Below are 25,677 nucleotides of genomic sequence, written 5' to 3' on the forward strand. Positions count from 1 at the left end.
TCCAGGCCACAGGGTTTAGGACAAGAGACTTGCGGTGGCCTGAGGCAAAAAGCTTCAGCTGCTTCCTCAAACTCAGGTTATCACAAGGTTGCACGAGAACGGTTCAGCGGGGCTCTTCTGAGAGACCTCTGTCATTCCTGCTTCTTCCTCTCTCCACCGGCCTTCCCATCGCCTCAGCTGAAATCACGGGGACAGCTGGAAGGGATCCTACCCCACTCAGATTTCACACAAAAAGTCCTTTTCCCTTCAGAAGTAACGCTAACCCCCTCGCTACCGCCTCCTCCCCGATGTGAGCGCACACGCTTCAGCGGAAACTACAGGTTCACCTGCGGTTCAGCAAGGTTGAGGTTTGCAACGTTTAACATCAGAGATATTTGGAGGAGTGACCCCAAGCCCCATCGTCTAAGATATTTAAGAAGGTTTAATGCAGTCGGAACCCTCGGCCAGCAACATCCACGTGCTCCGCGGTGGGTCCTGTGCAAGTGTCTATGAGAGCAGCACGCCCTGTCCTGCTGTCCCCAGCCTGTCCCTTATGGCACCCTCATCCTCCGAACACCTATGGAGAGGGGGAACAGCACTCTCGCCTTTTAGCTGCCTTTTAATAAATTTAAACGTTAAAAATAAGGAGAAATTAGTTTCACCTGACCCAATACTTTTTTAGGTAAAAAGGGACTAAAGTAGTGATATCTCCATATTACGAAGAGTGCATATAGACTCTAAAGCACTTTGTATAGCGTTGCAGGATAAACAGGTGGAGAACAGAAAGATGAGGGAGAGGAGAAAGAGCCCAGAAGAACGACAAGAAGATATGGTTCTTGACATCCATAGTGACAGTGAAGAAAATGGGATTAAACTGAGTTCTGACTGCAAATTGAGGTAATACTGGTGCGTTGTGGTAGGGAGGGTCCTTCTCAGGGAAGAAATACCAATATGAGGTTAAATGTTGAACTAGGTTTATAGGAAATGTCACAGCCGTACATACCTGCATAGTGTAATTAACTCCAGCTTTTATTAGATGTTTAATTAGTTCTGCTGAATGTTGGAAGTGGACTTTAGCTGCAAGACAACAACATTTGGGTATTATTAGAAAAAGCCATGCTACTACGAAATCCTTATCTGTCAGACAGCTTTGACTGAAAACATTTCCAACGTCTGTAATTACCAGATCTGACATTGACCATCTTTCTCGTCAGAAGTGCACAGCCCCACCGGTAAGAGCCACGCGGGGTGTAACAGCGGAGGTTCTGGCGAAGGAGCTGGAAGCCCCAAGGGAAGGCAGGCTTTCCAGGCACTCCGTCAGGACCCCTCTCTCCACCCGTGATTTACCCCCACTGTGATAGTTTAGAGGTGCGTAAAACCGGTCTGTTTGAACATCATGACAATTTATAATTGTGTTAGAGGAAAGCACATTGGATTTTCTACTGCTTGCACAGGGTTATTACACCCACACTTCTTCAGGTAATGGACTTTCTGCAACATATCAGTAACTTAATCTTTCTGTGGTAAAAACAGGCAACTTTATTACCATGACCTAACGCTGCAGAGCTCAGGCTGCAAGTGGTCTGGGCGGTGTCACTAGATGTGATATTAAGCAAGGGCAGCAAGCAATCAGAGTCCTAGTCTTGAACCCACCGCAGTGCTCAGACCATCCATCAGAGTTCCAATTCCCTCTAGCACCGTGTTCAGAGGGGTAGAAATTGCTTCTGCCTTTTACAGCCAGCAAAGTCTGAGACCCTCATGCCTGCCCAGCGTATCTTCTCCGTCCCTCTCCCTCCTGCCCCGGGAAGAAACACCGGGCAGCGTTTGCAGCCCTCTGCACTTCGGATCCGTAATGTGGGTTTGACAAGTTAGGCCACGATGACAGGCTGGTGGGTGCCCAAGCGCGCGTGTGGGCACTCTCACCTCAGCCGCTGTCAGCGCGAGGTATTTACACCTCTGGACCAAGAAGCCTTGTATGAGCCCCCATTCACCAGGGAAATGCCAGGGAAAGAAGTATGCGTGTGAAGCTGTTCAGAGGAGCTTGTTGCAGCACTGTAACTTGTGCCTGCATCAAACCTCATTTTTTTAGGCCTGCATCAGTTAAGAAAGTTCGGAAAAATATACTGCAGTTAAATTTAAATCTGTAATTACAAATTATCTCTTGATTGACACATCTTATGATTCCATTTGAAGTGCTAGAACTTTCTCTGTTTTACTCATTCTCTGTCTTAAAGTACTGCTAAAAGTATTGGTACTATTAAAAGGTTCCCTACAGCTTCAGCTTCAGATGCTTTGGCACCACCTTGTACTTAATTAGCTGAAAAGTTTAACTTCCCATTTGGTGCTGTACTTCACCAACTGTACTGATAATTCTTTCTTCAATTGCAGAAACTCTATTAATTTAAAATACCATTAAAAATGTATGTTGTGCTATTAATAATTCATATAATACCTTTCACTAGCAATTCAGTGGTCCACAAGACTTAAACAAATTAGAACTAACAGCACCTAAAAGGTACAAATACTCAGCAAAGAAAAGCATGATCAGCTTACAGTTAGACGTGACAATTGAAATAAAATAAGAAAACCTATCGAAGGGATAATGAACCTAAAAATGTACTCGTTAGGTGTATGCCTAATCAGTCTTTGAATACGTGCCTGTTGGAACCTCTGATTCCAAATGTAATTGCATCTGTAAATACTTACCATCAGCTGTCCCATGAACTATTAGCAAATTTGCTTCTTTTAAACCATGAAGATTGTGTAATACGCTGGATGCCTAGCAAACAAACACACACAAAGTTGGAACCGAATTGCATTTTAAGAGTAAACCAGTCATTTTAAGTTTCTTGTTTATGCTAACTTACCTGATAGGTATTTTCCTCTTTCGATGGAATACCAAGGTATCTTTCTGAAAAAGCTGATGCTGTGAAAGTAAAAACAAAAACTTGTGAATTCATCAAAATTAATTCTATTTTAAAATTCATCAGTTTTGACCTAGAGTCAGGAGAAGCTGTTTAAGCCACGAAATCATCAAAGAGATGTTAATTTAAAACCAGTATGTACCATTTAAATGTACCATTTAAAACCACTTTTAAATGTTTAAAAAAACCCCAACCAAACGCAAACCCCAAACAACAACAACAAAAAACAACCCACAAAAAACCCAAACCGCAAACCAAAGCAAACCAAAAAACCAAAAACCAAAGAAAAGACTAACAGACCATTAAAATAACCTGATTTCCTGTGTATCACAGCCCATGGTCCATAGCCTGTGCCCAAAACTTCACATACAGAACCAAATATCCTGTGACTGAATGACGACACAATACCATAAAGAATTCACCACTAACCTTAGAAGATTCACTTGTATTATAAGTCTTGATTCAGGCTGATATACCTAAAGGATTCTTAGGAAATGGGGTACCTGACTGAATTTCAGTGGAAAATGGGAAACACAACTCCTTTGCAAAAATCAGTGGTGTTAATAATATTGCATCTGTTGTGTGTTTTGGCAAACCCTCGCAGTGTTAGCTGCCCTTTCGTTTAAAGGAGAGAAGGAGACAGTGAGGTGAAATCTTGTTGATGTGGTTACATTATCTGCCCATAGTTAAAATGAATAGTAGCTCCATGAATAAAAGATATTTTGAATAGACTATCTCACAGGTGTAGGGCAGGGAATACTCACCATACAACTTCATATCTGTAATTGGTGCCACCACAGCTCCACACTTGAAGAGCCGTTCACTGGATTTCAGGATCATTGATGTAATGTAGCCACCGTATCCCTAACAACGGAAATTATATTGAGATTTTTGTTGATGCATTTCTTTTTAGCAACAATAGAGGTCATGGTGCTAATCCAGTGGTATCATTTTACGGTATGTATTTATACCTGCAAGTTGCTTTTAAAGGAAATGTAAACCTACAGTTAAGAGTAAGTAAAGATCTCATTTGACCTGGTCATGATCTTTAAACTATGCAATTAATAATGAGTCTATTTCAGTTTAAGTTCTGAAACTCCATCATGGCAGACTAAGCTATAGTTAGTAAAAGATTTGAAAATTACAGAAAAACCAAAACCAAAACAAAAAACAACAGTAAGGCTTTTGAGAACACAGTCTAGACAGGAAGATTTGTACTCAGTTTTTAATATATTTGATGTAAAAATTTGCTAATTACTAAGATACACTGAGCATTTTGCTGACACGACACAGAGTACTAGAATGGGGGAAACCTGTGAATTGGTTGCAGTATGTCCTCCCCCCGACACCTGAACCTTCACAGACTGAATCCTATGCTATTAAAGTGGCTTCTGCTACAGCGTTGTCAAATATCCCCCCGAGAGGTACAGATCCTGCACTGTTCTGCAGAAGTAAGAGCTGTACACAGCCACATTGCTCAATATTATGTTAATCTCTGGATGCACTTTCTGGCTACCAGAGCATCCATCAGGCTGCTTTGTTACAAAGCAGGGAGGACAGCATGAAGAAGCTGGGAGAGATGGGGCAGAAGGTGGGGAGCTCTCTCCTTGCCTCACCACATTTATCTGTCCTTATGGCACATTTCTTCATCATCTCCCCTGCAAAGTCTACAATACAGCTCCCTGGGAAGAGTTGTGACACAAAAGAGAGTCATGAAAGCTTTGCTTTGCATGAAAACATGAAAGATTTAATTTGAGACCACAGACTTCCTTGGAATGACACTGGCAATCCATGTCTGTACACCTATAATCACTCTAGACCCACAGAAAATGAAATTCTGAACTGTGGAGTCTGGGATCAAGGATTTTCTCGTATATTATAGGCTCTTCAAATTTCTCTATTTGCCATCTTTGTTTTCCCTTCATCAGTGCTGGAAAATTGATTTTAGCAGTTATTTTTTTGTTGCTGTTGCTTTGTGTTTGGCACAACACACTTCAGGAAGAAGAATTTATCCCATGGCAGGGAAAAGAAAAATGTAAAACACCAGCCAAGCCAAAAAAGAATACTGTGTGTCAAATGCTCACAGAGTTTTCTCATGGACTTTTCTGAATCCTGCCTGCTCCTGTTCTTCATGTCTAAATATTTAATGAAGAGATGATTTCTGTGGAAGAACAGGAATATTTGAAAATCCTTTAACCTTAGTTAAGAAAAATAAGCAAAGGAGAGTGTTCTTTGGAATCAACCTATAGTAAATGTGAACAGACACACTAAAGGAAATACAGAATAAGAGCTGGATTTTCCAGGGAGTGTGAGGAACTGACTTATCCCTTTCCCACAGAAATTGCAGCCCAGGAGGCCAAGAGCCGCCCAGAATTGTCCACGTGCAGGAGTAGATTTCACCTAAGAAAGAATTTCTGAGTGGGCACCGGTAACTTGTATAATTCAAAGAGTTTAAGAGAATAGCAACTTTCCTCTGCCTCTGGGTTCTCTACTTCTGCTTTTGTTTAATATTCTGTTTGTGTCTTTCCCAGTAGCTCCACAGCACAATTTTAATCCTAGGATAGCTATTGCCAGGTTATTTATTATTTATGCCATGTATTCATTAAGAGCTTGGCTTAGTTCTCCTGGGAATTTCTTTCCTTTGTGCTTGTGCCCTTGCTTCCAGCCAGGCTTTCCAGGACAAAAACATTACACAGTGAGATCACATTTTTAGAAGCACTTTACAATGACAACGCAGAAAATAGTTCATACTTCCTGATGCAAGGAATGCATGGCGCCTCACTCATCAGCTGGATTTCTGTGGTTACAACCTAATTGCTGTATTTTCAAGAAGCTGGTTGGCTGTGAAGTTGCAACTTATTTTCAAGCTCTCTTTCTACTTCCATGAATAAAAATGCAAACTGCACGGAAACGCAATTTGCTGTCTAACGGTTCAGAAAGGCCTTTGGATCGTGAATCACTTGGGCTTGTACCCCTCACAGAGATAAGCAAGGTGGCACTGGCAGATTGCCTGGCAGTCAGAAGTAGGTATTTTCCACACTGTGCCCTTCTAGACAATCTTGTTACTCTTCTGCCTAGTTTACATTACTGATTGAGACAAGAATTTTATTTCTGTGTAGTTCCGAAACATCTTAAAGAGCTCCCTGACAGCGTGCGTGAGTCCAGCTTTATGAGATCAGCATTAAGCAATTCCAGTCATCTTATTTTCAAGCAAAGTGTCCCTTCTGTTTCCATCAGTAAGCCCAATTTAATGCATAGAAAGAAAAAAAAAGAGTTTTCCTATCACGCTGTACATAGTAAAAAGGAAATGAGTTTTAAAGAAGATTTTTAATTGACTCTAAAATAAGCAGAGTGGAGGAAAATACAATTAACCCTAGGAAGTTGTTAAACAGATTATTTTCCCCTAATACTAAAAGTGACTTTTAAATTTTATGAATTTTTAACATTAGAAAACAACTCTGAGAGGTTAACTTGAAAAGGGTAAATTTCCTTGAATTCAAAGCAACATTGAAGCTTATCGAATTTCACAGATTTTGCTCTTTGCTTTCTCACACTTCCACTTTTCATTCCTCAATCTTTCTTTCAGAATACAAATGCAGGAATATCATCATCAATAATACTTGGTGAAAGAAAAAAAATTTGGTGGCGGGCTTTGGCAGGTATGTAAAACCATGTTTACATGTATGCTCTATGGTAACTGTCTCATCACATCACTGTTAGGAAACAAGATACTGCTGAATCTCCTACAGAAAACAACTGGAAATTTTCAAGTAGCAATGAAAAGAATTTCTAAAGTCAAGAAACAAGTGAGCAATTCGGGGTCCTTAGTGGTTTCATTTCAGAAATAACATTTTCAGTCATTTGTGGGAAGAGGATATGGAGAAATGTGGATGCTTCTATGCATGTGTACTTTCAGATAAATCAGTAACAGGCACTAAAACCTGAATAGAAATGTGTGCCATGATCATCTGGTGGATGGAATCAGCCCTGCTTATACATCCTCAGCCAAAAAATCTTTGGCTGCTGCCCTACAAACCAAATACTGGTTTTGATGCTACTGGAATTCTTGCAATGACCGTTTCCTTAGCTCAAGGAGTGTGGCAGGAGCTCAAATCTTTGAGGAAGGTCATGTTCACATGGAACACTAATAATAGTCACAAACATTAACTAGTCCTCAGAATGCTACCACGCAGGAGGCAAATATCAATATCCTCATCTCGCATTCAGACAGAGACATGCAGGTTAAATGCCTTGCCCAAGGCCATGACACAAGTCAGTAGCAGAGTGGGGATGGGAACTCAGGAGTTTCATACTGGCACACATGCTGCTCTTATAACTGATGACTGGGGGCTTTGTCTACGTACTCTATCATGGTTTGATGTTGCTTTCAGGTCAAAGGCATAAAACTCCTTCATTTTTAAGAAAACACTTAAAAAAAAAAAAAGGTTGCACATGCTAGTTCATATAAACAACAGCAATTTTGTGGTGTTTCCAATTGCTTTTTTTTAGCTAGACATCAGTAAAATGCTATTTTGTTACTAAAGGTTAAGCCTTTGCCTTGTTCTGTCTCATGCTAGGGGCAACGACACGCGACACAGTGAAGCCAGCTGACGAAATAGCAAAGGTGAGATTTCCAGATGGCACAAAAAGGAAGTTGACGACAGTACCATGGGGTTGTTACTCAGCTAACTTCAAGGGTCAGTGAAACATTCAGATATAAAAGTTGTATTAGAGGGACGTTGTCAGTTTAACTACAACCCAAATATAAAAGTGTAAGAAACTAGCTTTCACAAAACCTAAGCCTATATTAAAAATGTCTAAAGAAAGCAGATTTTTTTAACAAATACTTTCTCCTGAAGGTTCTGAAACACAAATACTGCAGTACAATAAAACTGAACTGATTGATTGCAAATATGCATTCCGAGAAAAAATTAATATACTGAACATAGAGTAAATTATGGAAGTTTTTTTTCCTCTTTTAATAACTGAAATTGTCTTAGGAAAATAGATAAATATGTTTATTTATGAACTGATAGTACTTTCTTAAAGAATCATGATGATACATCCTGCTATTTTTGCACATTACCTTTCCAAATATACTCAGTCTCTTAGGATCAATGAAGGGTTGTTTCAATAGTGATCTGAAAGAAAAAAAAATGTTTTTTTACTTTGGTAAAGTAAAATGGTGAATTTTACCTGTTGAATCCAGTATGTAAAGAAAATTATTTGTACAGTAAGGAATTGTCATACATGCAGATCAGGTGGAAGAACAAATTACACCAATAAAAGTATTATTGCATTGGGAAATGTGATTTGCTTTCTAATTCCTACTCTAGATGGCAAACAGTTGGTGTTGGGCTCATCTCACCCAACTTTAGATATCTGAATTTGAGCATCTTGTCTAAATTGCCCATTTACATCTGCTCTTCAGTTAAAGGACAGAAGAGAGAGACCCTCAAACAGCCGTTCCTTCCCACCCATGTTGGAAAACTCAGTCTGGGGAGAATCATCCTCCAGAAATGCCACGATTTTCCACCGACTAGAGCTTAAATGACTGGCTTTGACCAGGTGCCTAGTTTTTCGATAGCTAAAGGAAGGTAAGACGAATGCAACTTCTTGAATCTAGGTAATTATCCAAATAATTAATTCTCTCATCAAGGCCATTAATCGGCAATGGTGAATTTTATACAGAAAAGACAGAATAACCTGAGGGCAAAATCCAACTGCTTTGGAGACAAAACCAGCCGCCGTACCTCCTCTCAGCCAAGGGTACCCTCCCTTTTTCCCACGCAGTGCATCCAAAAAGAGGCCAGATGTAATTTAGTCTAAAACACCTTAGTATTTGAGCAGAGAGCTCAGTTCTCACAGCACAGCTTATGGCCTGCTTCTGATGGCCCTTTTGCAAGGGTCACCTTGAATTGCTCTGCTCAGTGCAGCCCATTCCTGACCAACATGAACGCTAGGAACCCTATTGCTCAGGTATGTCATGTCAGAGACCGTTGCCTACTCATGCAATGGTTGAAGCATCAACTCCTTTCAAAAGAAAAAAAAAAAAAAAATCTGGCTTAAAATCTGGCTTTCCTTGCGAAACCCTAGAAAAAGTCCATCCAGACCTTGATATTAGCCATTTTGACATGTGCACCTTGAGTAAAGAGTGTTGTCAAAGCCATGTGTGATTACTCCACAGATGGAAATTACTCTTTTCTGCAGCTGGTGGATTTATATTAGTCTAAGAACGATAATGGAAATGAGAAATAACAGGCATTTGCCCAAATTTTGCTCTCATCTACACCATTATACCTCCATTTGCTTTGTACAATTACTCCAGAACTCTGTGATGGAAATGAGAGCAGTATCCTATCGTATAGGCCTAAAATATTCTAACACAAATGCAGTTAAACATTAACGTGTGCACTGCGAGAAATTTTCCTAAGGAATATAGACAAATACAAATTAGCTCAGATGGCATATTTAGATTGCACATGGAAGGACAGCTTTATCAAAGAGAAGCACCAACACAAAAAGCAAACACCTCTTGATCTTTTATTTGCTGTTTGTAATGAAAAGATTGTTGTTTCAAAATTCGCAACTGCATTAAAAATGAACATTAACAGTATTCACTGTGCAAAGAAAACATTCTGGGCAGTTTCAGTTAAAAATGCTCATTCATCAAGGTGGAAGCAGGGTAAAAAAAGAAGAAAAGTTTGCACATACGTACTCTATGGCTGCTATTTGGTCCTTCACTTCCACTGATCCTAAGCATCGGTGGACCTCCTGTAGAATCTTAAGGCCTTGAAATCCACTCCCTCTGCCATCAAATCGAGCTACGATGACATTATCAGAGTTGACAAGCACTGAGTCCCAGTCAATGTGAAACTTATCTGTAACCAACTGGCTGCCTGGAGCTTCATCACTGCAAATACCAACACACCAGACACAAACGAAGACTATTGACAATGTGATGCACTTTGCCATTCTCTGATATTTTATTTAACCTAGATGGCAGAGTTCAGTCGGTTATGCAATCCTGTTGAATTATTGTCACTTCCATCAATACCATCACATTAGCTAGTGCTGGCATCCCTCCAGTAGTAGTAAGCAAAATAATATCTTTAACTTTATAACCACTATGTTGCCGTGTTGTTGATACCTGAATATATTTTATAGAAAGAAACAGGAAAATCAAGCACATAGTGCTGCTTATAGGTTAATAAAGTGAAAAAAACCCCAAACCCCAAACCCATAATCAGTAACGGCTAGCTCAGTTCTGAGAAGGCTCATGTAGAACTCGTTAAGTCACACTAAACAGACAAAAAGGAAAATTCATGCAGTACCCTGGTTATGATTTTGTAGGATATATAATACTATTAAGAAGGATGTAATCTTAGAAAACAAAAATAATTGCATTATTGTATCATTGAATGGATTTTTTGAAATAGGGTACAAAGAAGACTAAAGTACACACTGGAGAAAATTATATTTTCTCCAACCAAATTCATAGCAAGAAATGGATGCAGGCAGGAGTTGTAAGTTTATTTTATGACTAAGAAAAAAAAAAAAAAGGTGGTTTACAGCAGAAAAGGTGGAATTGAATGGGAGAATGCAGTTTCTAAAGGAACAATAAGCATTTTCCATTGAAGCCAAATATACTATTTTCCTTCCAAAGAAAATAAAATGTCAGTTTTAAGAGGGAAGCTTGTCATTATTTTTCCCCCAAGATAAACACAGAATAAGAAAGCAGGCTACCATGAAGTTGTACAAAATGCAAAATACTTCTATACAGGCTGCATCTGCCAGTTGAATGCAAATGAAAATGTAAAAGTGTCTGTGCTGGCTGTATGGAAATTAGATTGGACAGCGTCTGTGGGAATATCCTGTCTAAGGTGAAAGAAAGATGAAGACAGAAATTATTATTTTGCCAAAGAGACCTATATAAACCGGGGGGGATGGAAAGAGAGATAAAAATCTCCTACAATAACCACTGTCTTATATGTACAATAATGTGCTGATTCAGTATCTGGTTTTGGCTCTGGATAACATAGACCATCTTCAAGTCAATCACTCTATTAATTAGCAAGCATACGATGAATACATATGTTCTCAAATTCAGTCAGACCTACCTATGTAGTAGCTATATCATGCACTGAAATCAGGATTACTTGGTTATAGACTTAGCCACGTTATGCTCGATTCACCATTATCTTGTGCATCAAGTTTATACTTGGCTTTATAAAAAGAAAGGAAGGGCATTTTTTTGTTTGTTTAACCTATTCAGTTGTGATTACGCTAACTGCTAACAACGCAGGCCAATGAATTTGGAAATACTGATTGTCACGTGAGCTCTGCAGAAAACACATGATTCAGAAGTATATTATCATTATTATTTACAATAGGAGCAGGAGCAGAACGATTCTTTCAATTTCTACTTATTGTACAGAGCAAGGTTTTCAGAAGCACTCTACATTGGCACACATGTTGTCACAGAGCTTTTACCACTACTTCCAATATTAGCAGCCTCAGACCAGTTATAATTTTTTTTTTTTTAATTCTTCCAGCTTTCCACAATAACATAATATGTCAGAAATATCCTTGTTTGGCTAGGTGTCTTCCCAACAGTTTAATGTACCCCACACAAGAGAAAATATCATGAGTCAGCCTGCTTCCCTCCCACCTAATATAAGAACAAAACAAATACAGTGTTCACATTCTTTTTATACATGTTATATATCTAGGTTATATATACGTGTGTGTGTGTACATATATATATGTGTATATGTTATATATTTAGACACTTGGGCATAAGGGAAGAACCATTACATTTGTAAGCCTTTCTCTATACCAGAAAGTGCTTAAAACCAGAAAGGGTTTTAAATGAAAGATGATGGCCTCAGATAATTTCTTCTATTAAGAAAGGAAAAACAGACAGAACCTCAGCAAGATTCTCAGTGAGTGAGAATGGACAGTGATGTTTTCCCAAGCTCCTTCTGTGGAGGGCATAGCTGGGCTCAGACTTTAAACACGATACATCTTCCACTCTTGCATGATGGGTTGTTCAATGTATTGCTTTTGGAAGCAATTTTCCTGTGGCTAATTTATTTCAAGAATGTCCATATAAGTAGTCTGTGACAGGCATTTAAAGCCATTTCCATTGAGGTACATGTCAAAATTCCCATCACCATCAAAAGGTCTCTTTACTCTTCAGCTGCTACTATAAAATGATACTGATTATCTGAGGTGTGCTTCTGTCCTCCACAGAGAGACAGCATTTATTCTATGCACCATTTAGGCCCCACTTTTAACCTTTTAAATGGGGCTTCTGCAAGGTATTAATCCTTTATGCAAGTTTGAACATCACCCTGAGGGCTCTGTAACGAAGCGAGTTTGTTACTACAGTGCAGTAATAGATACACTGATTTGTGAAGTTTGTCCTGGTATTACAGCTATCTCAAAGGTCAGGTTTTGTTTTATGCTCATCACTACTTACAGCCCAATTATAATTAACTACTGTTCAGTGGTACTCTCTTCCTAGAACTATTATTCCTTGACCCCACTAGTAAGCCTGGAAGAAAGTCCGTGCCATTTACGCTTGGGTGTAATACAAGGGCAGAACTCTTTTTCCCACCTGACTATGGATGACCATAAGGGAACCGTGGACTAGCCAAAGCACTACAGCAAAATTGAAGCCAGCACCACAAGGGCTACGCGAAGCTACAGGCTCTTCAACATCCCTCAAGGGTTCCTTAAGGAGCATCATCTCCAGAGTCAAACAAGAGCAGAATGATTCAAATGAAGACTATGCCTAATTCTTCCCAGTTCGTTTTTTTTCCTTGTAAGTGACAGCACTTGCACTTTCCCTTTTTTATTTTTGCTCCTGACTTTCAAGGTTCAGAGCTGCCTAGTGTGTGTTTTCGACAGCGACTACACTCAGATTATGAGTCCACCATGGCAGGTCAACTGCTGATGACTTGGGCATACCACTGAAGTTCACCATTGAGGTATCATTTAAATAGACAGAAGCCATCAATAATATACCAATATCATTGACCTTAGTGGGTAATTTGTATGCTTCTTGCAAGGCAGTCACATACATCTTAGACTGTCTGGAAAAAGAGGCAGTTCATCGTAAGTTCATATATTGCTGAAAAGATAAGAATCTGTTCTTTCAGATTCTATAACCAAAAGCTTAAACTAGTCTCTGTTCCTGACTTGAGTTGCAGTCTACAGGGAATAAAACAGTGTTACCCGAGAGGCTGTTGCTGGTGTACTCTGAGCAGTACTCCTCTGCCACTCTGCTATCACGACTGCGGCAAAATTTGTTCCAGGTTTTGCACCATTTAAAAACTACGTGGCAAGAGGTTAAATAGGAATTTTAGAAGTTATAGGGCTGACCAAGCAGGGAAGGGAGAGAATTTTAAAAGATTCATGGCAAATAACTGCTATCATCACTGCTTAATTTCAAGTACATCTCTTTCTATTTCTGCAAAACAGTGGAATTGATGCAGCATATGGAAAAGGTAACTTGATAGCAAATATGTGAGAAAGACTACAACTCCAAGCATAAAAGTAATCTTTTGCTTGTGGTGAAACTGAGTGGGGAAAGAAGATCATTTTGCAAAACTGGTGTAATAGAAAATTCCACTTCATTTTCAGATTTCATGAGCATCTCTTTTACAACCATCAGCTTTCAAGCTCACCCATCATTACTGCTCAAAAATCAGGGAACCCGAATAGCCTTAAACATTGAGGACAAAAAATACCAAATATTTTCTCTTTTTTCATACACCCTGTTTAAATATAGCAAACTGCAACTAAAACCAGACAGTGTGTTTACAACTCCTCCCTGCAGATATGGACAAATTAAAACACATCACCAGAAGTGATTCCATTACTAGGGTATAATCATGTGACAGACAGGACTGAAGTGGACAGCATAGTGCGAAAAATAAAATGGTTATTCTTTAAATATCTTTCTGAAACCCTTGAGGCTGAAGACTTTAAAAATGCAGTTTTGAGAACAAGAGATGTAACACTGTTCTGTGTCATAAGAAAAGGAGGTGAAGTTTTGAATCTCCTCTTGTGTTTTTCTAAGGAAGATTAAATGAGCATTTTATTCACATAGTAAGATATGTACTGCTGTGAGGGAAGTGGGAGTAGGGGAGGCTGAAAGAGGATGGATCTTAGCTCAACAATTCCGCAAGCCTTTTGCGGGGACAAGACCGAAGAGAAAGGGAGTGATGAGATCCATCACTGCCCATAGCACCAGGACCGCTACTGCAAATGAAAGAGCTGGAGTGAGCCTCCAGTCTATCCCTCTTTTAGCCTAAGCTAAATGAATTCCCCCCCTAGGCCTTGAGAAATATTACAAAGTTCAAAGAATGTGGAAGAAAATCTAAGAGTAAAAAAGAAAAGACTCTCCATCCAATACTTTGATGTAACAGAAACACAACAGAGCAGTGAAATACTGCCACACTCGGCAGAGGCAGGATGAATAAAGGCATGAAATGGATGGCTTGCAAAGCAATTAGTGAATCATTCACACGTCTCAGGGATCCCCCAAAAAGTAAACTTTGCAGCTGTTCTACACAGGAAGAACTGGCCAAACAAAAAGGCCTTCAGGGATGTCCCCCTTGCAAGTGTATTGCAATCAAAGTAGTGGAATCCACCACATATTTTTACACTTCACCAAGTAGCCAAGCATCATTCCTTCACTTGCAACAGCTGTCAGTTAAAACGAGTAATACCCTTCACAACAAATGAAAGGTATGCAAGACAGCTATTAACAGGCAAAGTGTTACCGTACCTCAGATCTCAAATATTTCCCAATACTTGCATTACACCTCTCTACATTTCTTCTAGTCTTTTAGTGAGTTATTCCTGAAGCTGTAAAAAAATCTTCACTTCCAACCCTACTGTCTTATCTTGCTGTCAGTCCCAAGAGTGTATTAACTGGAGGCATAAACAGGGTTGATTGCCTGTGCAAGGCATAAAACTTTCATCATTTCAATAACAGGTGAAGAGATTCCTGTTTATTATCAAAATATAAGAAAACAAACAAACAAACAAACAGAAACCTCTTGCAGACAGTTCACTGTTACTTTGGAGAATACCCTTTTTTTTTTTTTCCCCTCAAAAATCAGAACCATCTCTCCACTGATTCAGTTTTACAATATCCACTTACATATTGGACAAATTTAAATGGCGTTAAATAATAAATGCTGACATTTAAGATACATTATCTACAGATTTTGAAGGAATGAGGTTAATTATGTTCAAGAAAAAATAAAGAATGATTATCACCTCTCATTTTATTACCCAGATTAAATGCCAGAGTCTTTACTTAATCATTTCCTGTGTGTTACCAAGGATTGTATCTCCCAACTTTTTTAATGAGGAAGGTGAACCATAATGAGAAAATCAAGGATCTGAAATTTAAACTTTGATCTTAATTATATCAAAAAGAGATGATAATCACTCTTTCAGGCAATTACTGTACACGTCTCTAATCTATAGCTACACTGTATGTATTATATCAGAAGGAAACTGAGTGTGAAATGTATCAGTGGTTTAGGAGAACAAATGGAAGAAAGGAAAGTGTTATCATCTGTTTAGCATTTTATGGCCTATGCATCACAATTCTGGAAAGAAAAATACTGCTAGCCAACATAACTGGTTTCTACATGAGACCTATCTGTTAGATAGCCCAGCCATACAGATGGACCTTAACATAGCAATAACTTTAACATAGCAATAACTTTAACATAGCAATACAACGATCTTCTATTTGAGCATTGTAGCATGCTTTGCAACTGCTAATGGATGAATCTTCACAAAATCCTTATGATGAAGGTTACAGGACATTCAGGGCCTGGTCCTTAAGTTGAGCTTGTGTCTACATGGAGCCGTACTGAGATCACGCCCAGGTTTCACACCAGGACCAGAATCCACTGGTACAGGCTCCCTTCCAGGATTCAGCCTTAACACTCAGACACTTGGGTGCCATATGCTGAAAGCTCAAATTTATCTGTAGGCATCCTTGCATGAATACAGGAGCCTTCTTATACTCATGCACCTTTGAAATGGCTACTAGCTTTTAGTGATTTGAAAAAAGTTATCAAATAATACCAAACTGTCTCCCTTTATCTGTTTTCAAATTCTGTTATTGTAATTGTAACCCTATTGATCCACAGAGCACATTAACACCACACAGAAGTATTCGCTGCTGATGAAAATGTACAGTAAAATTATGAACCTCAGCCATCAAAAAACCCACTTTATTCGGAGCCAGCAAAACCAGTCACCAGCACAAAAATTCTGCAGACAGAGATGAGACCACACAGGCAAACCAGATCCTGGCAAAATGTAAGACACAGGGAAGATGAATCTTCACCAGAGGCTTGGAGTGACTCTGAAGCAACAACTGCAGCCAAACAGCCAGTCAGAGCCTGTTAGATTTTATACGACATATTTATGCTCCAGCTTAGGGGACAAAGTCTATATACACTTAGAAGCATATATGCACTTAACCAGGCATTTAATTTGCACTGCGGAAGCATATTAGGTGAATTTCAGGTTTAAACTCACATTCTCTTTCCCTCACCTTCCCTCCTTCTTCCCTCCCTCTCTTAAGTCCTTGTCACATTGGAAGGCAAAAGCCACTTCATATCTGCTAATACTCTGCTTTTCCAGATACATATCTTCTATTTATATACATACATCTAAGGGTATGTTGCCTGGACCAAGATGTTATATAGAATCTCCTTTCCAAAAAATGGATATACAATTAAACCAACGTTCTTACCAAGGACATTGGTAAGTATTCTTTTTCAAACTTTGAATAGCTGGAACAAAATGATAATTTTATCATGGCTGAGAATGTAAGAAAGCAAGAGGTACAGCTGAACAACATGAAAGGCAGCGCTTTATCAGCCACTAATACAATTCTTGTCTAACACTTCTAGCAGTAGGAACAGAGTGTTTCTCAATCAGTCCCAACAGTACCACTCTGAGACTCAGGAAAGTCAAATATCTGGGAAATGATACCATATATACAACTAAGCAGTGTTTCCTGTAAAAGCTACATGTTCTTCTTGGACCTGAATACTTTTTTTTTTTTTAAAGTAGTACTTGTGATAATGAAATAAACCTTAAGATGCCAATTTGGAGTTGTGTGGGTCAACAAATTACCCTCTGCACGCACACAGATTTCTAACCGTTCTTTCTCAAGAGCTAGGCAGAATTTATTAGGCTCAAATAATCACCCCACAAGGGAACCTCCCATAACTTCAGTGACAGTTTTCAGTTTTATATCTCGTTCAGGGACATCTTTAAGTCAAAAAAAGGATTGCTGGCAACCTTAGTTTAAAGTCTGTGAAAAGCTGCTGAAGAAATATAACTTCTTTCTCTTCTAGGGAAGAGAGGGACACAAAACATGCAATATTACATGAGCCAGGACAGATTTCAAATTTTCAGTTTCATACTTTCATTAGTGCATAGGGATTTCTAAAAATAATTCCTGTTAAAGCTAACATTGAGAATTCAGTATTGCAAAAGTCGGGATTTGACTAAAAAGAAGCTAAGTCTCCATATTACAAATGTAGATACCACAATCTGTATTCATAACTGGATGAATTTCCTTTTTATTCCACATGCACATCATAAAAAAATAAAACAATTATAAAACATCCATATGTTACAACTTGGCCACATTATTCACTCACTGGGTACTGACAACTTTGGTAAGTTTAAATTCAGACCTTGCCTCAATACTGTTCTCAGCTATTTCAACTCTTGATATCTAAAAACATTTCATAATAGTATTTCCTTAGCTTTTTTTTTCCTTAGCTCTTTTTTTTTCCTTTTCCTGTCATTTTTGGCCTTGGCCTTCTCCAGGTTTCTGATCCTTCCCTCCTGTCTTCTCCAGGTTCTACATGAGTATATAACCTCATGTTCTACCATAACTGTATATGGCACATTATGTATTTACTAGGATACTTAAAAGGGAAAGCATTACACCGCTAACACCTCGGTGTTTCCTTACTCTTGGAAATAAGAGTAAGCGCAAGTGTTTGCAACTCCCTGTAATGCTGCTCGTGTCAATTCACAGAGTCAGTTTGCCTTTGGTACACTTAAAAGAGCTGCTTAAAATATAACCATGCTTCAAGATTATGCTAGCAAATACTGCAGATAAAATAATCCACGTGTCCTGTTTCTCCACGAGAAAAGAAAAACATGTTCATGAGCCACTTAAAGCAGAGAGCCTCCACAACTGCAGATAAATACAAGTGAAAAACCTGAGTTTTAAACACAAACTGGACTTAGAAATAAGCAGTTTTATGCCTCTCTGTCCTATTATCTAAGATCTGATCTGAGTAGAGGAATTTGGGATCATTCAGCAGCTCAAGCTTGTAAATTTGACCCCACATACAACAATAGCGATCTCTGCTGTCACTAAGGGGAGGTTTACTCCAGGTGATTCAGCTCAGCTAACATGGTATTTTCATGACTTTAGCAGTGCACTCCTACGCCTGTGTTAGTGACATTCACATCAGTTCAGAAGCAGCTCTGTAAAGTCCTCTAAACCCATGGCAGACCCATGCTGAGCTCAGCTGGAGAGCAACGAATGGTGCCCTGAGCTGGCCATCCCCTAGGGAGGCTGCAGGTACGCCTCACGACTCTGCTCTCTTCCTCGGCTATACATTCTGTAGACAGGCAACGTCAAGGCTGACTGTCTCTGAAAGAAATATACACACTATTTCTTTTTAAAAGAACAGCGCAGGTTGCCAGGGAGTACCTCCTTCCTCCCACAGAGGTTTTCTACAAACATCAACAGACTTTGGATGATGCCTATAATGCCTTCAGCCACTGATGCTCAAAAATAATTTTGTCTTCTTTCCAGTGTTCCTAAAAGCAGTTTTGCTTTATGCATCTTAACTGAGCCCCTCTTAGAAGCTCTACCCATTTCTATCAGGGATAAAAAGAAGCATATGCTCTGAATGAGATCCTCTGTGGGTAGGGATCAGTATGGGTCTAGGAAAGACTGCAGAACTACTCACAGCTCACCATCAGAAGGGCCAGTGCCTCACGTACATAAAAGCACAACGAAGCAGAGCTAGGTTTGACAAGCTCAAAAAACCCCAGGCACCTCTACCAGACAGCACCTATAACAAAATCTTCCCAAGAACAAGCCTTTTGATTTATCAACTCAAATCCATGAGGTACTTCTTCTACACAAGGTAAAAAACCATTTTCTAATTACAGAGTTAGAAGTTTTCTATGAAGTGCTTTTTTATTATTTTAACTGATTCTACACAGATACTTACATTATTAACAGAAGGGCATACTGGTTTCGATCCGTGAAATCTTTTGGCAATGACAACTGTAAAGGGAGTTCTTTTAAGAAAAGAGCAAAACATTAAAGGCTGGTAGTTACACAGGTGAAAAATAGTAACATTGTAAGAAAGCTTTTGGTTTGGTAAAATAACATTTTGCCAAATTTACCGTAATCCTCAATGTGAAGCATTTTAATTTCAGTCCTGGAATTCTTTTTCTTAAAAACAGCTTCTTTCAACACAGCATTATTTTCCAAAATATAAAACTCTATAGAAAATAGGAAGAAAAAGCAAGCTGAAAGGTATGGAGAATCATCACATCAGAGATAAATCAAGATTCAAAAAAGATAAAGAGACAAATGGGCAATGATAAATCTTGTAAATGAATTCCTTCTGTAAATACTTTTTTATAATGCAACTGCTTTGCAATTCAGGAACGGAGCAATCAGCTTAATTCAAAACATATACATCTATTTCATTTTCTGGCTTCAGTAGGCTTTGTTTTCGTTAAGCACTAACAATGAAATTGCTGATGAACAACATGAATACTAGTACCCCTGACAAATACTAACACAGCAGCTGAAGCAGGGGAAGGCTAGTCTGCTGGGCAATATCCTAAGCCTCAAGCAGGGATCCTTTTCAAGCTACAGATTCCAAGTCAATATTTAGCCAGCACAGCTCTACTTGATCACTGGATGTCCTTCTCTGTTTTCTGCACTTCAACCAAGAGCAAGACTTCAGTTTGGTTTAAAGCTGCAGACAGATTTGAAGCAATCCTTTTACACATGAAAGAATGATTAATTAGTTCTTTCTTTTTTGTTTTCTTTTCTCTTTTACTCAAATTACCGATCTTGTTTCCAAAATGTAGATTTTTATATCAAACAAGAAACCCTCCACTTAGGGCCAAAACGGATATCTAAGGAGAATGTTTGTTCTGGGCAGTCAACCAAAATGGTATAATTATAGTCTGAGGATGGAATAATTGAAGTAATCCTTAATCATTCTTTTATGAATTGAAGAGGATAATCTAATCTCGCACTGAAACATTAATGCTAAATTATCTCTCTTATTATTTGGTTTCTTGTTGTTACAACAAACAACATCCCTCTATCCTGACTTGCTTTGTTTTCCTCTATGATGCTGTACATAAATCTCTTTTACAATAATTCACTATCAACAGTATTTTAGATGCAAGTAATAAAGAGCAAAAGTCTACCTTCACAGGATTGAGTAGCTCTACAGAAGTCAATGAATTTACTTTGAGGAGTAGCTATCCGTTATTGAGTTGGATAAAACTCCCTCCCCTTGGTATGCTATGGCACTGAGCTTTGCAAATACTAACAGTGACATTTAAAAAAAAAAAAAGGCCGAAATGCAGACATTACATAACACTTCATAGTGTGATACTATTGATCAGTATGCTACTTCAACATGCAAGATTAGGTCCGCTGTTACGGCTGAATAGTGGCTGGCCCATGACAAATGGGATGCAGACAAATACAGTTCAGGACTGTTGAATTCTGGGAAAAATTCTGGGGATAAGCTAATGCACGAAATGAGGATATGTAAGGATTGGTTTAGTGGTTTTGAATGGAAAGATGTCCCCTTTCCTCTAATCCACACCTTCATGCTACATGGAGGCACAGTGGAGTTGGAGGTAGCAGAGTTGTTACCTCTGCTGCACCAGAGAAATACCCAAGTGAGGAAAATTCTGCTGCTGAAGGACACTTTTCCATTACAAAGCACCTCAAGCAGCCAGGAAACAGCAACAGATTTGGTGTCAATATACAGAAAACAGTGAGTAAAACTTGAAAATTGAATACCCTCCTAAAAAGCCTTTATTCTTGGGTTTGTCACCATTGAAAATGTCAGCGGAGTGGCTCTGGTTTGAGAAATATAAGAGAACGACTAAGTTCATTGTATGTAGGTCAGATTTTATGATCAATCGTCCATGGACTCTACCTTACTCCAAGATAATTGGATTGTAACTTTAAAAACATGTCTAAAAATACAGAAGGTGTATCGTAATGGCAGCATAATTTACATAGAAAGTGAAATGGATAAGACCAACCTGCCATCTAATTAACTCAAGTGTAAATAGAAGATGAATTATATGCACTTAGCATAAAACATATCCGAAAAGCCTGGGAAAGTTTTAGTCATTTGATTAACTTCTTTCCTTGTCATTTGCAGATGTGGATGTTGCTAAAAGGTAATTAATAGAACATTATATGAATGAGCCATCTTTTAGTTCTCATTTACTTGTAACTGCCTTTCCCCTCCCCCACACTCCCAAACCAATCAAGGACGATAATAAAATATACCTATTCCATAAGGAATACTCACTTGCAGTATTACTTGTACTGTGCACGCTAACAACTGGAACGCCTGGCCCTGTTTTGAGGAGAGAATAAAAAACAGAGGAAGTGTAGGGTAGTTAGTAATCAGGATTTCAGTAACAAAGAATGAGAGCACCAGTCATCACGTAAGACCAGATCCTGGAAGCTCCATACACATCCCTCCCTTCAAACACAGCAGTAACTCCACTGGTGTCACTTGGGAAAGACACGAGTTAGACTAGGTACCAACAAAGCGTGAAATGGAGACTGTCTTCTGCCTGTTCAGCAAGCAGTCTAGACCCCTGCACCCAGAAGGTGCATTTTTTTATAATTTCGATGTTTTAGCTGTAAGTGAAGAATAAAAAAATTACAGAGGCACTTAATGGCACTGTCTGATGTATAGCAGTTTGACATTCAGAAACAGTAACTTTAGGTTGACTGGGAAGTGAATTAATGATAGTATTCACTTATATTTTCTATGGAAATAACTACAGAGGATTTGAAAAATTATCACGTTTCACTTAATTATCTGTTAGATAATTAAGAATAGATAAGAAGCTCCTTTGGCATGCCAACTCTGCAAGACCAACAGCATCATGGTTAAATCTAGGTGTAATGTAATCTAATCTTATTTCATGGTAATGTCAGATACTATATTTTTACTGCACCCCTAAGAAACTAAAAGCACCAGGAATAACTCTCCATGTCAACATGAACTGTACCAATGCAGAAGATGGCAGGTAAAACTGGGGTGACCAAACATTCAGCATGCTCCGAAGGACAGCTGATTGCTGTACCTGCTCTGAGGACCCCCCCAGTGTAAACCTGCAAAAGAAAATATTGTGTTCCCACCCCTAACATGGAATTTGTGCATGGGAAACTTAGTTTTATCTTGGTGAGACAAGACTTTAAATTACACGCAGGTAGTCGCAGTTGGGCTAGGAAGGATGATGCAGAAAAGCCGAAGCCCCTGAGGACCCCATGGCAGATGAAGGCATGGAGCCTCTGAAATTAGGAGTTAAGACACCTCTTTTTTGGAGAAAAAAAGATTCCCTTTGAGAGCAGTTCAGATGCAGAGCTTAATTTATGTGTTTTGAGTCATCCTGAGAGGTTGTCTCTCTCAATTAATTATGGCATGAGCCTAGGGAAACTTAAATACCTGAAATAAAAAGCATGATGCCATTCACAGCCTCTGACAGCCTCCACTGAAGATTTTGATCAATTTCGTTCTCTGCCTGAAGGGATAATATTGACAAAAATCTTACAGGTAAATTGCTGACAAATCAAAGCTTTCTGCCTTAGCTCTTCAAGAGGATATTTCTTCAACTGTCTCTTTTTGTTTTGGTTTGGTTTTTCTAGCTTTTTTCTTCTTCTGAATTTGTCATATTGCTTTGAATTCCGATTTAAGTAAGACCATTTTTGGAGGGGAAAGCACTGGCATTTTCCAGGCCAGCTCTATTTGTCGTACTAGAAGATGGAAGGACAATGACAGATTTTGAAAAAGGGAGATTACAGTAGATTAAAAAGCCGATCAGAAAAGAGAAAGGCAGGCTTGTGTTACAGGCATTGTGTTACAGCTCATCAGAACTAAGCACAGCACTTGGATTTCCCACTGACCTCCTATAACTACACTCAATACACAACTTATTTCCTGCTGTATAAAATGGGAAAAACAATTAGTCCCTTTGTGAAGTATCTTATTTGAATGAAGAGATTAACATCTGTTAGTGTTTATGAAGCGCTAAAGGAAAAATCCACAAGCAGTGAGGAAAGTAAGTGTAAAGGACCTGCTTGCCAAAACTGAGAGAGAGGCTGTAGGGCTGGTCCTCCATCTACCAGGCTAGAAATAATGCCTCACTCAGGAGAGTCTCTGGAGATGGATACAGCTGGTACGGTACACCGAGACAGATCTCCTGGCTGAGGGTAACTAAGAAGGAAAAACTATCCTAATAAAGGTGCTCATGGGTAAACAAGAGGTGGAAGAATTGAAACTTGTGTAAATCAAACCAGTCCAGAGTCCCCCAAGGATTTTTGTGGGCAAATTGCTTTTGTAACAATTCAGTCAGGCTTTTTGTTGTGGGAAAACGAGTGTGTATGCACATAGATGTGGTGTCATCTGTCTCCTCAAAGCAGTTCATGCCGTACTCTTACAAGCAGTTCCCCGCAGAAGAGTTTTAATACCTGCTCTATGGTGATGTTGCCATCAACTTTGATACTGTCAAATATCCAACCCACCACAGGCATTTTGCAGAGCCGTGGCAGTACATGGGGGCCACACTGCTGCTGTAATTGTCAAGCTCTGATGAAACACAAGAGAAGACCTCCGAATAACCCCAAGCTGACAACTACACATTAATGTTAGAGGTAGGAAAAACTTAATGACAGTGGTTTATCATCCCTGCCCAACACCTGCAGCTTAGGGCAGTCTACTAGTTGCAACTCAGTGGAGTGTAGGTTTAATCCTGGGAGGATGATCTACAGTCTTACCAGCTCAAACAGAGAACTGCCATCTCCAAAGTCACTGAAAGTCATGAGCTTGCAAGCAATTTCCTGTGCAACCTCCTACTGACATCTACATTTTTGTATCAAAGGAACACGCTCAAAATTACAGGCTGAATATACTTTGCTAAAACAATAACAAGCAGCTATGGTTTTGGGCCCTAGCACATTGCTGATTCAAGGCAAAAAACTCTTCCCAATTTACCAACCCTCCCTCTTGCAGGAATCTGAGACTTTCCCTGTAGGGACTATGTCAAGCACAAGGGAAAACTCTGCTTAAACCATGAGGAGCTCATTACTAGTGCAGTCTTTACTCAGATAAGAGTCTCAGGATTAGCTCCATAACTTCTGCTGCAGCTTTAACCATGTATAAACCATACAGTTGGTATTTTTTTTTTCTCATCAGCTATGTATTATAGGTGCACTTCCACAAAAAAAAAACCAACAAACCAACCTTATTTTAGCCAATATATATTCATAGTTTGTTTGTTTGAATAAATTCAATTCTCAAGACGGCAGATATTTTATTTTCGTGCAAAAAAAATGTACAGTTGCAAAAGAAGCAGAAAAAATGTATGCAAATAGAATAGGCTATTCACGTGTATTTCAGATGAATTGTGTTCTACTCTTTTTCATCTGATGCTAGTTGAGCAAAAATACTGGGAGGATGTTGTCTGCAAAATACTGCAAGTTTCAGGTCTAGCTATACAGTTTATTATTGATTGTCTCATGCTTTTCAGAACCTGTTCTTATAATCTTACCTATTTATCAGTGTTTACTTCCTGGGTGTAGGTTATAAATTTCTCAGTGTGGGATGATTCTAGTTTTCTGTTTATACAGAAACTCTGAACCCAACTGGTGCCATTCAGTGCTACTGGAACGCAGCTAACAATAAAAAGCTAAAAGTTACTTGTTGCGATTGTATTGATAAAGAGGATCTGTCTATGTGGATTAAACCATACCTGTTTTTTGGTAGATACACACATACATTTGTGGGTGAGTGTGTATAAATATACTGCATGCATGCATGTATACCCACATAGAGACACAGTGTTACTGAAGGCAGGCCCTCATTTTTTAACTAGCTAGAGTTGCACAAGATCAATGCCAATACATAATATAATGAAGCTGTTATGAACCACAGTACTATCGCTATAAATTCCACATTTTTTGGTGAAGGATTTTTATTTAGGGTAAATTCAAAAGTCAATGTCATTTACTAGGACTGAAGGGTTAGGATTGGAGCAGCTTTCTGATATCATTTGTTATTTAGCTTTTACACAGAACATCTTTACTTACAGTCTTGCAATAAGCTCTGTACAGAACTTTGAGTAATCTACTACTGAGCTAAATGTTAGACTCCAGCCTAATGCATTTCCCAAAGGAATACATTAATTCAGAAGCAAACACAGTACTATTACATGCTGTGCATGTGACTTACCTTTACAGTGCAGTAAAAAATGCCTATTATTGGGGCTAAACTTTGCACTGAAGTATGTGCACTCGTCTTTCAGGAAGTTACATGAGAGACACTGACGATTCAATGATCCCACTGTTGATACACTGGAGAAAAAATATGATCAGAAAAATTTTCCATAGGAATAAAAT

General features: G+C 38.9%; 1 protein-coding gene across 1 annotated transcript in view; it reads right to left on the minus strand.

Annotated features, from left to right (window-relative positions):
- DPP10 (dipeptidyl peptidase like 10) overlaps positions 1 to 25,677 on the minus strand; it is a 295,187-nt gene that overhangs the window by 1,777 nt on the left and 267,733 nt on the right. Inside the window, exons 16-25 of the mRNA XM_075029375.1 lie at positions 25,511 to 25,632; positions 21,578 to 21,625; positions 19,401 to 19,499; positions 19,223 to 19,292; positions 9,622 to 9,816; positions 7,990 to 8,044; positions 3,668 to 3,767; positions 2,847 to 2,905; positions 2,686 to 2,758; positions 983 to 1,056 (exon numbers count right to left, since the gene is read on the minus strand). Of these exons, the coding sequence (XP_074885476.1) occupies positions 983 to 1,056; positions 2,686 to 2,758; positions 2,847 to 2,905; positions 3,668 to 3,767; positions 7,990 to 8,044; positions 9,622 to 9,816; positions 19,223 to 19,292; positions 19,401 to 19,499; positions 21,578 to 21,625; positions 25,511 to 25,632 (895 nt within the window). The remainder of the gene's footprint in view (positions 1 to 982; positions 1,057 to 2,685; positions 2,759 to 2,846; positions 2,906 to 3,667; positions 3,768 to 7,989; positions 8,045 to 9,621; positions 9,817 to 19,222; positions 19,293 to 19,400; positions 19,500 to 21,577; positions 21,626 to 25,510; positions 25,633 to 25,677) is intronic.

The sequence above is a fragment of the Buteo buteo genome, chromosome 5 (genome assembly GCF_964188355.1).
Source record: "Buteo buteo chromosome 5, bButBut1.hap1.1, whole genome shotgun sequence".
Lineage (NCBI taxonomy): Eukaryota > Metazoa > Chordata > Aves > Accipitriformes > Accipitridae > Buteo > Buteo buteo.